The 15,122-nt window shown below is 49.7% G+C and overlaps 1 protein-coding gene across 2 annotated transcripts in view; it reads left to right on the top strand.

The window, feature by feature from the left end:
- Positions 1-434: 434 nt before the first annotated feature.
- Positions 435-15,122, top strand: part of LOC142109486 (uncharacterized) — a 57,736-nt gene continuing 43,048 nt past the window's right edge. For both annotated transcript variants that reach the window (XM_075193655.1, XM_075193654.1), the window contains exon 1: positions 435-609. In XM_075193655.1, coding sequence (XP_075049756.1) covers positions 506-609 — 104 coding nt within the window. In that variant the 5' untranslated portion in view covers positions 435-505. The remainder of the gene's footprint in view (positions 610-15,122) is intronic.

Here is a 15,122-nt window from a genome sequence, read left to right as displayed (position 1 = left end):
AGCCAGAGATGCGTAGAGTGAGTGAGGGGGTAGAGGCAGTCAGAGTGTGTAAGAGACAGTCAGTTAGAGTGTTAGAGACAGCCAGAGATGCGTAGAGTGAGTGAGGAGGTAGAGGCAGTAAGAGAGTGTGTAAGAGACAGTCAGTTAGAGTGTTAGAGACAGCCAGAGATGCGTAGAGTGAGTGAGGAGGTAGAGGCAGTAAGAGAGTGTGAAAGAGACAGTCAGTTAGAGTGTTAGAGACAGCCAGAGATGCATACAGTGAGTGAGGGGTAGAGGCAGTCACAGAGAGTGCCTTGAGTGAGGAAGGTTAGGGGGAGAGATCTCACGGGCACCTTGAGAAATAGAAAGTCAGAGAAGTGACAAAGTTGAGAAAGAAAGTGGAAGAGGCCGGAGGGAGGAGGGAGAGGGGAGAGGGGAGAGGGGAGAGGAGGAGGAGGAGAACCATTATACAGGCATTTTACAAGGAAAGAGACGTGCCGAGCAGCTCCCAATCTCTCTGGGACTGATGGCAGGACTCACTGACATGGACACTCTCAACCTGGAGACCTACAACCTGTCCCTGATCACCGCAAAGGAGGATGTACTGAGTGACAGGACCTCCACCAACTGGTGAGAGCTGGGGAGGGGGCACAGGTACGGGAGAGGGGAGCAGGGGAGGGGGGCTGGGAGGAGAGAGATGGGGGAGTTACAGGATGGGGTGCTGGGACAGGAGAGGGAGAAGAGAGATGGGGAGGGGGTCACAGGATTGGGGCTGGGACAGGAGAGGGAGAAGAGAGCTGGGGAGGGGGTCACAGGATTGGGGGCTGGGACAGGAGAGGGAGAAGAGAGATGGGGAGGGGGTCATAGGATGGGGGGCTGGGACAGGAGAGGGAGAAGAGAGCTGGGGAGGGGGTCACAGGATTGGGGGCTGGGACAGGAGAGGGAGAAGAGAGATGGGGAGGGGGTCATAGGACGAGGGACTGGGACAGGAGAGGGAGAAGAGAGCTGGGGAGGGGGTCATAGGATGGGGGGCTGGGACAGGAGAGGGAGAAGAGAGCTGGGAAGGGGGTCATAGGATGGGGGGCTGGGACAGGTGAGTGAGAAGAGAGCTGGGGAGGGGGTCACAGGATGGGGCTGGGACAGGAGAGGGACGAGAGAGCTGGGGAGGGGGTCATAGGATGGGGGGCTGGGACAGGTGAGTGAGAAGAGAGCTGGGGAGGGGGTCACAGGATGGGGCTGGGACAGGAGAGGGACGAGAGAGCTGGGGAGGGGGTCATAGGATGGGGGCTGGGACAGGAGAGGGAGAAGAGAGATGGGGAGGGGGCACAGGACGAGGGGCTGGGACAGGAGAAGGAGAAGAGAGATGGGAATGGGGTCATAGGATGGGGGCTGGGACAGGCGAGGGAGAAGAGAGCTGGGGAGGGGGTCACAGGATTGGGGGCTGGGACAGGATAGGGAGAAGAGAGATGGGGAGGGGGTCATAGGATGGGGGGCTGGGACAGGAGAGGGATAAGAGAGCTGGGGAGGGGGTCACAGGATGGGGCTGGGACAGGAGAGGGAGAAGAGAGCTGGGGAGGGGGTCACAGGATTGGGGCTGGGACAGGAGAGGGATAAGAGAGCTGGGGAGGGGGTCACAGGATGGGGCTGGGACAGGAGAGGGAGAAGAGAGCTGGGGAGGGGGTCACAGGATTGGGGCTGGGACAGGAGAGGGATAAGAGAGCTGGGGAGGGGGTCACAGGATGGGGCTGGGATAGGAGAGGGAGAAGAGAGCTGGGGAGGGGGTTCACAGGATGGGGGGCTGGGATAGGAGAGGGAGAAGAGAGATGGGGAGGGGGTCACAGGATGGGGGCTGGGACAGTAGAGGGAGAAGAGAGATGGGGAGGGGGGGTCACATGATGGGGGCTGGGACAGGAGAGGGAGAAGAGAGATGGGAATGGGGTCATAGGATGGGGGGCTGGGACAGGAGAGGGAGAAGAGAGATGGGGAGGGGTTTGGGAGGGTAGAGATGTGGAGGGTGTCACAGGGTAGGGGGCTGGGACAGAAGAGAGCTAGGGAGGGGGTCACAGGATGGGGGGCTAAGACAAAGGGGGAGGATAAATGTGGAGGTATTCACATGGTGGAGGCTGGGACAGGAGAGGGAGAAGTGCTGGGTGGTGATCACAAGAAGGGGGCGCTGTGACAGGAGAGGTGGAGGAGAAATGGGGAGGGGGTCACAGGCTGGGGGATTGTGACAAGAGAAGGGGTCACAGGACGGGGGGCTGAAACAGGAGAAAAGACTGGGGAGGGGGTCACATGGTAGAGGCTGGGAGAGTAGAGAGACCTGCAGAAGTTTGCCTGCACATTAATACTTGGAGCATCCGGCAGGTACGGGTGGGGGCTGGAGTATGAGGGGCCAGGGAGGTTCCCCACCAGTGACACACACATATATATATATATATATATATATATATATATATATATATATATATATATATATATATATATATATATATATATATATCAGCATTTACTATAATCACTAGGGGTTAGATGGGGAGAATAACTATTAGAGGTGGGAGAGAGCGTCTAATGACTCCCCTGTGTCACACAGCAGACATTACACATATGTGCACATATTAACCTGTACACACCTGTCCTGTACTCTTCACCCCACATCTACTGGTCCTTAAATAAGAACTTTCCGTAGATGGTATAATATGGGGGTCCTTGTAGCTGTGACTAACCGTAGGGAGCGAGGGTGAATTTGTACTAGAATTGTAACCATTATTCTCTGCTAAACATTTCATTAGTTATATTATATATGTTACATCATTGCTTTATATTGTGGCATAAATAGACCTGGATCCCCAATCAAACTTAGTAACCCACATAACATACACAACTGCTTTCTCAATAGGTATTTTACACCCTTAATCCCTAATATACTGTATGATAAGTGCAGACATACTTACCGTTACCGTTATTCACAATTACAGCATAATATGTGTGCACACTTACCCACTGACACCAATATTCACTATTACAGCATAAGATGTGTGCACACAATATTCACTATTACAGCATAAGATGTGTGCACACTTACCCACTGACACCATTATTCACTATTACAGCATAATATGTGTGCACACTTACCTACTGACACCAATATTCACTATTACAGCATAATATGTGTGCACACTTATCCACTGACACCATTATTCACTATTACAGCATAATATGTGCACACAATATTCACTATTACAGCATAAGATGTGTGCACACTTACCCACTGACACCAATATTCACTATTACAGCATAAGATGTGTGCACACTTACCCACTGACACCAATATTCACTATTACAGCATAAGATGTGTGCACACTTACCTACTGACACCAATATTCACTATTACAGCATAATATGTGTGCACACAATATTCACTATTACAGCATAATATGTGTGCACACTTACCTACTGACACCAATATTCACTATTACAGCATAATATGTGTGCACACAATATTCACTATTACAGCATAATATGTGTGCACACTTACCTACTGACACCAATATTCACTATTACAGCATAATATGTGTGCACACTTACCCACTGGCACCAATATTCACTATTACAGCATAAGATGTGTGCACACTTACCCACTGACACCAATATTCACTATTACCGAATAATATGTGTGCACACAATATTCACTATTACAGCATAATATGTGTGCACACTTACCTACTGACACCAATATTCACTATTACAGCATAATATGTGTGCACACTTACCCACTGACACCAATATTCACTATCACAGCATAAAATGTGTGCACACTTACCTATTGACACCAATATTCACTATTACAGCATAAGATGTGTGCACACTTACCCACTGACACCAATATTCACTATTACAGCATAAAATGTGTGCACACTTACCTACTGACACCATTATTCACTATTACAGCATAAGATGTGTGCACACTTACCTACTGACACCAATACTCACTATTACAGCATAATATGTGTGCACAGGTTGGATGCTGCTTGCATAATAGTTTGATCTGTGGTTTGATCTATGGTTTACACTTTGGAAATGTAAGAATATTGTATTAGGGCTCTAGATATATACAAGTTGTAGCATTAAGTAACAGTTACAAGAAAGAGATAAGATGAGCAGTATGGGCTGTGGTAAAGGACTTTGCTGGTTTTCAGAGGGCAACAGGGGAATCGTACAAAGCTGCTTTTAGACACACCATCACTCACACTCATCTACTGTCCATTAGCACAGTATTGCTGACCTCCACTGCACGTGTATGGTGGTGCCTAGTAGCTGGCAGGAAATATATCACAGTCTGTGAGTAAGTTGCAGAAAAGAAAATCACAGGTAGAAGGTTGTCAGGAAGAGATTTATTAAATTCTACAGGTAGAATCTTTGTTCAGTGCAAAGGTTTCTGTGTCATAATTCACGGACACAGAGGAGGGGAAGAGGGGGGGGGGGGGTGGGCGGCATACACAGCACAGGGATTAATACTCCTGAGGGCATAGAGAACAGAATATAGACGAGAGAGGATATAGGGAGGAGGGAAAAGGGGGGAGAATATAGGAAAAGAAAAGAGAATATGGAAAGAGGGGAGAGAATATGGGAAGAGGAGAGAGAATATGGGAAGAGGGGAGAGAATGTGGGAAGAGGAGAGAGAATGTGGGAAGAGGGGAGAGAATGTGGGAAGAGGATAGAGAATATGGGAAGAGGGGAGAGAATATGGGAAGAGGGGAGAGAATATGGGAAGAGGAGAGAGAATGTGGGAAGAGGGGAGAGAATGTGGGAAGAGGATAGAGAATATGGGAAGAGGGGAGAGAATGTGGGAAGAGGGGAGAGAATATGGGAAGAGGAGAGAGAATATGGGAAGAGGGGAGAGAATGTGGGAAGAGGAGAGAGACTATGGGAAAAGGGGAGAGAATATGGGAAGAGGAGAGAGAATGTGGGAAGAGGGGAGAGAATGTGGGAAGAGGATAGAGAATATGGGAAGAGGGGAGAGAATGTGGGAAGAGGGGAGAGAATGTGGGAAGAGGGGAGAGAATGTGGCAAGAGGAGAGAGAATATGGGAAGAGGAGAGAGAATGTGGGAAGAGGGGAGAGAATGTGGGAAGAGGGGAGAGAATATGGGAAGAGGATAGAGAATATGGGAAGAGGGGAGAGAATGTGGGAAGAGGGGAGAGAATGTGGGAAGAGGAGAGAGAATGTGGGAAGAGGGGAGAGAATATGGAAGAGGAGAGAGAATGTGGGAAGAGGGGAGAGACTGTGGGAAGAGGGGAGAGAATATGGGAAGAGGATAGAGAATATGGGAAGAGGGGAGAGAATGTGGGAAGAGGGGAGAAAATGTGGGAAGAGGAGAGAGAATGTGGGAAGAGGAGAGAGACTATGGGAAGAGGGGAGAGAATGTGGGAAGAGGAGAGAGAATATGGGAAGAGGAGAGAGAATGTGGGAAGAGGGGAGAGAATATGGGAAGTGGAGAGAGAATGTGGGAAGAGGGGAAAGACTATGGGAAGAGGAGAGAGAATAAGGGAAGAGGAGAGAGACTATGGGAAGACGAGAGAGACTATGGGAAGAGGAGAGAGAATATGGGATGAGGAGTGAGACTTTGGGAAGAGGGGAGAGGCTATGGGAAGAGGAGAGAGACTATGGGAAGAAGGGAGAGACTATGGGAAGAGGAGAGAGAATATGGGATGAGGAGTGAGACTATGGGGAGAGAATATGGGAATATGAGAGAGAATATGGGAAGAGGAGAGAGACTATGGTAAGAGGAGAGAGACTATGGGAAGAGGGGAGAAAATAAGGGAAGCGGAAAGAGAATATGGGATGAGGAGAGAGACTTTAGGAAAAGGGGAGAGAATATGGGAAGAAGAGAGAGACTATGGGAAGAGGAGAGAGAGTATGGGAAGAGGAGAGAGACTATGGGAAGAAGGGAGAGACTATGGGAAGAAGGGAGAGACTATAGGAAGAGGTGAGAGAATATGGGAAGAGGAGAGAGAATATGGGAAGAGGAGAGGGACTATGGGAAGAGGGGAGAGAATATGGGAAGAGGGGAGAGAAAAAGGGAAGAGGAGAGAGAATGTGGGAAGAGAAGAGAGAATATGAAAAGAAGGAAGAGAAAGATAATTTGGAAGAGGAGAGCTATTATGAGAAGTGGAGAGAGGTTATGGGAAGGGAAGAGAGAATAAGGGAAGAGGAGAGAGAATATGGGAAGAGGAGAGAGAATATGGGAAGAGGAGAAAGAATATGGGAAGAGGAGAGAGTATATGGAAAGATTAGAGAGAATAAGAGAAGAGGAAAGAGAGTAAGGGAACAGGAGAGAGAATAATGGAAGAGGAGAGAGAATAACGGAAGAGAAGAGAGAATATGGGAAGAGAGGAGAGAATAACGGAAGAGGAGAAAAAATAACAGAAGAGGAAAGAGAATAAGGAAGGAGGAGAGAGAATAACGGAAGAGGAGAGAGAATAAGGGAAGAGGAGAAAGAATAATGGAAGAGGAAAGAGAATATGTGAAAATTAGAGAGAATAACGGAGGAGGAGAGAGAATATGGGAAGAGGAGAGAGAATATGGGAAGAGAAGAGAGAATAATGGAAGAGGAGAGAAAATAACGGAAGAGGAGAGAGAATATGGGAAGAGGAGAGAGAATATGGAAAGATTAGAGAGAATAAGGGAAGAGTAAAGAGAGTAAGGGAACAGGAGAGAGAATAATGGAAAAGGAGAGAGAATAACGGAAGAGGAGAGAGAATACAGGAAGAGGAGAGAAAGGGAAGAGGAGAGAGAATATGGGAAGAGGAGACAGAATATGGGAACAGGAGAGAGAATAAGGGAACAGAAGAGAGAATATGGAAAGATTAGAGAGAATATGGGAAGAGGAGAGAGAATAAAGGAAGAGGAGAGAGAATAATGGAAGAGGAGAGCATGGTTAAGAGGAAGGAGGTTATGGTGCCCACAGATACTTTCAAACAATGTTTTTGTGGCTGATGCTATACATGATGCCTCCACAAGTTATTTATTTCATCAATTTGGGAAACAAGTTGATGTAGAGGAAATATTAGTATGCTGATTAGTTAAATATTTCTTTTATTCTGTAATCTACATAATAATTCATTAATATGGGAGTAGCATTGACGGGGCTGAACTTCCCTATTAGCAAACATGAGGTGCGGCAGGTAGCGTTCCCAGTCCCCCCTTCCAGAGTTAAAAATGCCTGTATCATGTGCTTCAGAGTCTCATTGAACCACTTGCACAATCCGTTAGTCTGGAGATGGTAGGGGCAGTACGGAGTTACCGCAGTCTGAACTTTGCCCTGAGACTCTGGACCAGTTCACCTATGAACTTTGTCCCTTGATCAGTTAGGATCTCACTAGGGAACCCTACTCTGCTAAATATTCCTAGCAGCGTGTCCGCTACCTTTATCCCAGTGATGGCAGTCAGAGCCACAGCCTCTGGATACCAGATAGTGTAGTCCACCACGTTGAGGATGCACCTCTTCCCTAAACTACTAGGCACAGGTAGTCACCCTACAATGTTAGCAGCCACTCGATGAAAAGGTTCCCCAACTATTGACAAGGACCTAAGGGGAGCACAAGCACTGGGGCACCTAAGCCACTGACACACATCACAATACTTACAGTAGGCCCGGACGTCATCCAACATTCCAGGCAAAAAGTTATTTGTCAATCAGTTCAGTGTTCGGTCTCTTCCCTAGTGTCCTGCCATAGGAATTTCATGAACAACTGACATCAGTTGTGCACGAAAGCTCTGTGGGACCACAAGTTCAACTTGTTGCCAGATTGGACTATCCCCATCCACGCTCCTAGCTTTACGGTATAACAACCCTTTACGCCAGGTCACACTCCCCATCTCCATCAATGAAAGGCTGCTGCCAGCCTGGCACCTCATCCTTTCCAGTGAGAGTTCAGAGAGTTGAGCTGACTAGAACTTTTTCCAGCAGCCCTCACTATCATCTAACCCTAACCCTAACCCTGAAAGGCTGTTGCCAGCCTGGCTCCTCATCCTTTCCAGTAAGGGTTCAGAGAGCTGAGCTGACCTGAACTTTTTCCTGCAGCCCTCACTATCATCTAAGTCAGGACACTTTGCAGGGGAGTCTATGCTGGGGTTACTAGGGTAATTCAAAGTGGGGTCAGTCAATGGGAGGTCACTGTGGTCAGCTATACTCAGAGATGGCATACTTCTAGGGACAGTAGCATCACTGGGCACCCCCACAAGATCAGATTGGCTAGAGACAATCTTCTGCGTTACTAGGGGATGTAGTCTTTCCAGAGGCAAAGAGCTGGCTGGTTCCTGAAGATCTAGCAACTGGAGACTTCTCCTCTGGGCTGGCTGAAGCTGCTGGTGATGATTGTTGTCTAGCAGCTGTTGTCTTTTCCTCTGGGCTAGGTTGTGCAGGTGTAGATGCTGAAGAGTGTAGTTTAGCAGCTTAGCTTCGGGTAATGGAGTTGAGAAATGCGGTCACAATTCCTCCCCAAAATCACATCAATTGGGAGGCCATCCACAACGGCAACATCTCACAACTCCTGCCCATCTCCCCAGTCCAGATACACCCTTGCTACAGGCACTTCCCTTTTCCATTCCATCTGCCACAGTAACTTTGGCAGTGTGATCCTGCAATGCTGTAGCATATAAGATGGGGACTCACTACAGTGATTGAGCCCCTGATTCTCTCTACAGGGGTCCCACTTGGATGGACTGCAGGTTTCTCCACATGTTTTTGGGGGGGTCTTTTGACAAACAAGTGACTCTTCCCTCCAAGTCACCTTCAATCATGTCACACTCCATTAGGTTGCCTGGGATGAAAACAGTCTCTATAGGCTCACATTCACCAGTTAAGTAAGTCAGCCAGGCCCCAGGACTCGAATTAGGGCCACGAGTCTGGGGTGCTGGGGCTGTGGGAGAGTTCATCCTCAGGTGAACAATTTTCATGCAGCTGTAGCACTTCTTCGCCAGCCTGGGCTTTGATGGTCGCTGATAGCTCCCAGGGACATAGCAGGCCTGTAACTGGCAAGAGGTACCCAGATGATTGGATACTTGCTATTGGGGGTGAGTAGAAGAGTGGTTGCCCCCTTATTGTACAGTCCTTTGCGGATGGCTGTTATCCTGCCACTTCTGCCTGTGTTAATTAACAGCCACATACTGATCCGCTAACTGGGCGGCTTCTTCCAAGTTGTCAGCTTCCTGTCCAGCACCCATTCTTTCACCTCCATTGGTGGTGAAACTGCTCTTGGCACATTAAATCTATTATATCCTCCACGGTCTGGACACCTGCCCCGCGCACCCACTTCTTTGCAGACTCCCGCAGCAGGTTATTCAACTCCTCATGGGTGGCATGGAGGTCCTGGCCAAGGTCCCTGAACTTTTGCAGATAGGCCTCCGGGGTAATAGTGTATCATTTAAGGAGTGCCTTTTTTACTATATCATAGTCCACACAGTTCTCTGATGGCACTCCATGGTAGGCCCCACTGCACGTCCTTGCAGTGTCAGCACCAAATGCTTGACCCATTCCACTCTTTGAGTTTCAAATACCTGCAGGTGCTCATCAATATTTCCAACACTGTCCTCAAATTTAGAGCAAGATAAAGACAGTAGTCCAGATTTGCCTGCCCCTGGACTGCATGACTGGTGCCCTTCCCTCTTGGCTTCATGCCCAGATGACCTGTGCCCGCTCAGCTGCAGTTGCCTTGTCCCCTAAGGCTGCCAGCTGGATCCTTAGCCCGGCTGCCCTGCGCTCCTCATAGGACAGAGTCATCAGTAGGGAGCTCAGATTCTAAGCTCCCTGAATAGTTTAAACTCTCCACTGAGCCATTTTCTCAGCTCATTGTGCTGCCTGAGTTCCCTACTGAGCTCTCTCTGGAGCTGCTGAACTGTCTGAGCTCCCAACTGAGCTGTCTCCTCCATTCGCTGAACTGTCTGAGTTGCCTGCTGTTCCTGTTTGGTGAAATCCAGTTTATTTGGAACATCTTGTTGATCTCCAACTGGTTCTCAGCCTTCCAGCCTCCTGCAGGACACCACAGCTCCTCACTGAGCTGTCTGAGGTCCCCACTGAGCTGCTGCTCAGTGGGGACCTCAGGGCATGGATAGATTGTAAACAATTGTAACCTGTTGCGAGCCCCAGCGTCCCGCGACTCGTCTCTCCTAGTTGCGTCCCAGCTGTCATGGCAACAGCCGAGATGTCTCTTCTGGTTTTCGGGTCCTGGTCGATACCGTGGCAACGGCTGGGATGTTCTGCCTGACAGCGCCGCGCTTCGGCATTAGACACAACCGGGTGCGCGCACATAGATTAATTAAATAATTTAACAACCTCATGTGGCTGATTAAACCCTCTGTGCCTACTCGTTTCTGATTGGGTGCTCTAGGTATATAAGGCAGGGAGGGCTTAGCCTCCTCTTGGCGGAGTATGGACTGAATGTGTTAATAATCCGCTCTGTGCATTTTATATTCATTATGAAACCCAGATAGTAAGAATTGATGGTGAGAATTGCAGGTAACATGCAGAAAAACGGGGATATTTTTAGGCACTTCCTAGTGCACATCGGTAAACATTGGGACATTTCCTGGGAATTAGGGAGAGATGGCAGCTATATGTCACTGTGTGTTACCCCCCCAGGGCTCTATAATGTGAGGGTATAGAGGGTGAAAGCAGACACAATGGCCAGGAAGGAATGGGGGGGTCGGAGGCTCAGTGCTGCCTTCTGCAGCTCCTGCTTCCGGTGCTGGCTGGGAGACAATAGGACATTCCAGGGATATTTACATATTCTGGAATCTTAAGTAATATATAACTAACACTGGATCAAGGCAGAAAACAGACTCTTTAACTCCATGAGTGCCAGAGGAACACAAAGCATATTAAGTATAGGACACAGGGTGTATAGAGAGGTGTAGGGCTGCAGGACACACGGTGTATAGAGAGGTGGTAGGGCTGCAGGACACAGGGTGTATAGAGAGGTGGTAGGGCTGCAGGACACAGGGTGTATAGAGAGGTGGTAGGGCTGCAGGACACAGGGTGTATAGAGAGGGGGTAGGGCTGCAGGACACAGGGTGTATAGAGAGGTGTAGGGCTGCAGGACACAGTGTGTATAGAGAGGTTGTAGGGCTGCAGGACACACGGTGTATAGAGAGGTGTAGGGCTGCAGGACACAGTGTGTATAGAGAGGTGGTAGAGCTGCAGGACACAGTGTGTATAGAGAGGTGGTAGAGCTGCAGGACACACGGTGTATAGAGAGGTTGTAGGGCTGTATGACACAGGGTGTATAGAGAGGTGGTAGGGCTGCAGGACACACGGTGTATAGAGAGGTGGTAGAGCTGCAGGACACAGGGTGTATAGAAAGGTGGTAGAGCTGCAGGACACGGGTGTATAGAGAGGTGTAGGGCTGCAGGACACAGTGTGTATAGAGAGGTGGTAGAGCTGCAGGACACAGGGTGTATAGAGAGGTGGTAGAGCTGCAGGACACACGGTGTATAGAGAGGGGGTAGGGCTGCAGGACACATGGTGTATAGAGAGGTGATAGGGCTGCAGGACACAGGGTGTATAGAGAGGTGGTAGAGCTGCAGGACACACGGTGTATAGAGAGGTGGTAGGGCTGCAGGACACACGGTGTATAGAGAGGTGGTAGGGCTGCAGGACACAGGGTGTATAGAGAGGTGGTAGAGCTGCAGGACACAGGGTGTATAGAAAGGTGGTAGAGCTGCAGGACACAGGGTGTATAGAGAGGTGTAGGGCTGCAGGACACAGTGTGTATAGAGAGGTGGTAGAGCTGCAGGACACAGGGTGTATAGAGAGGTGGTAGAGCTGCAGGACACACGGTGTATAGAGAGGGGGTAGGGCTGCAGGACACATGGTGTATAGAGAGGTGATAGGGCTGCAGGACACAGGGTGTATAGAGAGGTGGTAGAGCTGCAGGACACACGGTGTATAGAGAGGTGGTAGGGCTGCAGGACACAGGGTGTATAGAGAGGTGGTAGGGCTGCAGGACACACGGTGTATAGAGAGGTGTAGGGCTGCAGGACACACGGTGTATAGAGAGGTGTAGGGCTGCAGGACACACGGTGTATAGAGAGGTGGTAGGGCTGCACGACACACGGTGTATAGAGAGGTGGTAGAGCTGCAGGACACAGGGTGTATAGAAAGGTGGTAGAGCTGCAGGACACAGGGTGTATAGAGAGGTGTAGGGCTGCAGGATACAGGGTGTATAGAGAGGTGGTAGGGCTGCAGGACACAGGGTGTATAGAAAGGTGGTAGAGCTGCAGAACACAGGGTGTATAGAGAGGTGGTAGGGTTGCAGGACACAGTGTGTATACAGAGGTGGTAGAGCTGCCGGACACAGAGTGTATAGAGAGGTGATAGGTCTTCAGGACACAGGGTGTATAGAGAGGTGGTAGAGCTGCAGGACACAGAGTGTATAGAGGGGTGATAGGTCTTCAGGACACAGGGTGTATAGAGAGGTGGTAGGGCTGCAGGACACAGTGTGTATAGAGAGGTGGTAGAGCTGCAGGACACAGGGTGTATAGAGAGGTGGTAGGGCTGCAGGACACACGGTGTATAGAGAGGTGGTAGAGCTGCAGGACACAGGGTGTATAGAGAGGTGGTAGGGCTGCAGGACACACGGTGTATAGAGAGGTGGTAGAGCTGCAGGACACAGGGTGTATAGAAAGGTGGTAGAGCTGCAGGACACAGGGTGTATAGAGAGGTGTAGGGCTGCAGGACACAGGGTGTATAGAGAGGTGGTAGGGCTGCAGGACACAGGGTGTATAGAGAGGTGGTAGAGCTGCAGGACACAGGGTGTATAGAGAGGTGGTAGAGCTGCAGGACACACGGTGTATAGAAAGGTGGTAGGGCTGCAGGACACAGGGTGTATAGAGAGGGGGTAGGGCTGCAGGACACAGGGTGTATAGAGAGGTTGTAGGGCTGCAGGACACACGGTGTATAGAGAGGTGGTAGGGCTGCACGACACACGGTGTATAGAGAGGTGGTAGAGCTGCAGGACACAGGGTGTATAGAAAGATGGTAGAGCTGCAGGACACAGGGTGTATAGAGAGGTGTAGGGCTGCAGGACACAGGGTGTATAGAGAGGTGGTAGGGCTGCAGGACACAGGGTGTATAGAGAGGTGGTAGAGCTGCAGGACACAGAGTGTATAGAGAGGTGATAGGTCTTCACGACACAGGGTGTATAGAGAGGTGGTAGGGCTGCAGGACACAGTGTGTATAGAGAGGTGGTAGAGCTACAGGACACAGGGTGTATAGAGAGGTGTAGGGCTGCAGGACACACGGTGTATAGAGAGGTGTAGGGCTGCAGGACACACGGTGTATAGAGAGGTGGTAGGGCTGCAGGACACAGGGTGTATAGAGAGGTGGTAGAGCTGCAGGACACAGGGTGTATAGAGAGGTGGTAGATCTGCAGGACACAGGGTATATAGAGAGGTGGTAGATCTGCAGGACACACAATGTTTAGAGAGGTGGTAAATCTGCAGGACACACAGTGTATAGAGAGGTGGTAGAGCTGCAGGACACAGGGGGCCTGAGTCATTAAGGAAAGTAAGGCAAAAGAAGGAGTAAATGTTCTCTGGGACAAACCATGTTAGAATGTAAGGGGTGCAAATTAGTTTATTATCTTGTACATAAGTTAAATACTAGTTTTTATTACCATCTAGAGTAGAAATACTCAATAGCTTTATTTTTACACTGAAATTTAAAGTTGATCTAGGACATGCCTGTGATGTTATTGCATTAGATATGCTTAATGTTTGTAGACACTCCCTTATATGTTTAAGCTTGAATCTTTAGTGATGGTCCAACTGATTTACAAGTATATTAACAAAACAATGCCCTATCCCAACTATCAATCTGTCCCCACATTTTAAATTTACCTCCCCCTCCAATGTAACATGGTTTTGCCCAGGTGCAGAGTTCCTCCTTTTTTATGCTTTGCTCTCCTTAATGACTCAGGCACAGGGTGTATAGAGAGAGGTTGTAGGGCTGCAGGACACAGGGTGTATAGAGAGGTGGTAGAGCTGCAGGACACAGGGTGTATAGAGAGGTGGTAGGGCTGCAGGACACACGGTGTATAGAGAGAGGTGGTAGGGCTGTATGACACAGGGTGTATAGAGAGGTGGTAGAGCTGCAGGACACAGGGTGTATAGAGAGGTGGTAGGGCTGTATGACACAGGGTGTATAGAGAGGTGGTAGAGTTGCAGGACACAGGGTGTATAGAGAGGTGTAGGGCTGCAGGACACAGGGTGTATAGAGAGGTGTAGGGCTGCAGGACACAGGGTGTATAGAGAGGTGGTAGAGCTGCAGGACACAGGGTGTATAGAGAGGTGGTAGGGCTGCAGGACACAGGGTGTATAGAGAGGTGGTATGGCTGCAGGACACAGGGTGTATAGAGAGGTGGTATGGCTGCAGGACACAGGGTGTATAGAGAGGTGGTATGGCTGCAGGACACAGGGTGTATAGAGAGGTGGTAGAGCTGCAGGACACAGGGTGTATAGAGAGGTGTAGGGCTGCAGGACACAGGGTGTATATAGAGGTGGTAGAGCTGCAGGACACAGGGTGTATAGAGAGGTGATAGGGCTGCAGGACACAGGGTGTATAGAGAGGTGGTAGGGCTGCAGGACACAGGGTGTATAGAGAGGGGGGTAGAGCTGCAGGACACAGGGTGTATAGAGAGGGGGTAGAGCTGCAGGACACAGGGTGTATAGAGAGGTGGTAGGGCTGCAGGACACAGGGTGTATAGAGAGGGGGGTAGAGCTGCAGGACACAGGGTGTATAGAGAGGGGGTAGAGCTGCAGGACACAGGGTGTATAGAGAGGTGATAGGGCTGCAGGACACAGGGTGTATAGAGAGGGGGGTAGAGCTGCAGGACACATGGTGTATAGAGAGGGGGTAGGGCTGCAGGACACAGGGTGTATAGAGAGGGGGTAGGGCTGCAGGACACAGGGTGTATAGAGAGGGGTGTAGGGCTGCAGGACACAGGGTGTATAGAGAGGGGGTAGAGTTGCAGGACACAGGGTGTATAGAGAGGTGATAGGGCTGCAGGACACAGGGTGTATATAGAGGTGGTAGAGCTGCCGGACACAGAGTGTATAGAGAGGTGATAGGGCTGCAGGACACAGGGT

The sequence above is a fragment of the Mixophyes fleayi genome, assembly GCF_038048845.1.
Source record: "Mixophyes fleayi isolate aMixFle1 chromosome 1 unlocalized genomic scaffold, aMixFle1.hap1 SUPER_1_unloc_2, whole genome shotgun sequence".
Taxonomy (NCBI): domain Eukaryota; kingdom Metazoa; phylum Chordata; class Amphibia; order Anura; family Limnodynastidae; genus Mixophyes; species Mixophyes fleayi.
The sequence above is the reverse complement of the archived record's forward strand: the minus strand, read 5'-3'. Positions and strand labels throughout refer to the sequence as shown.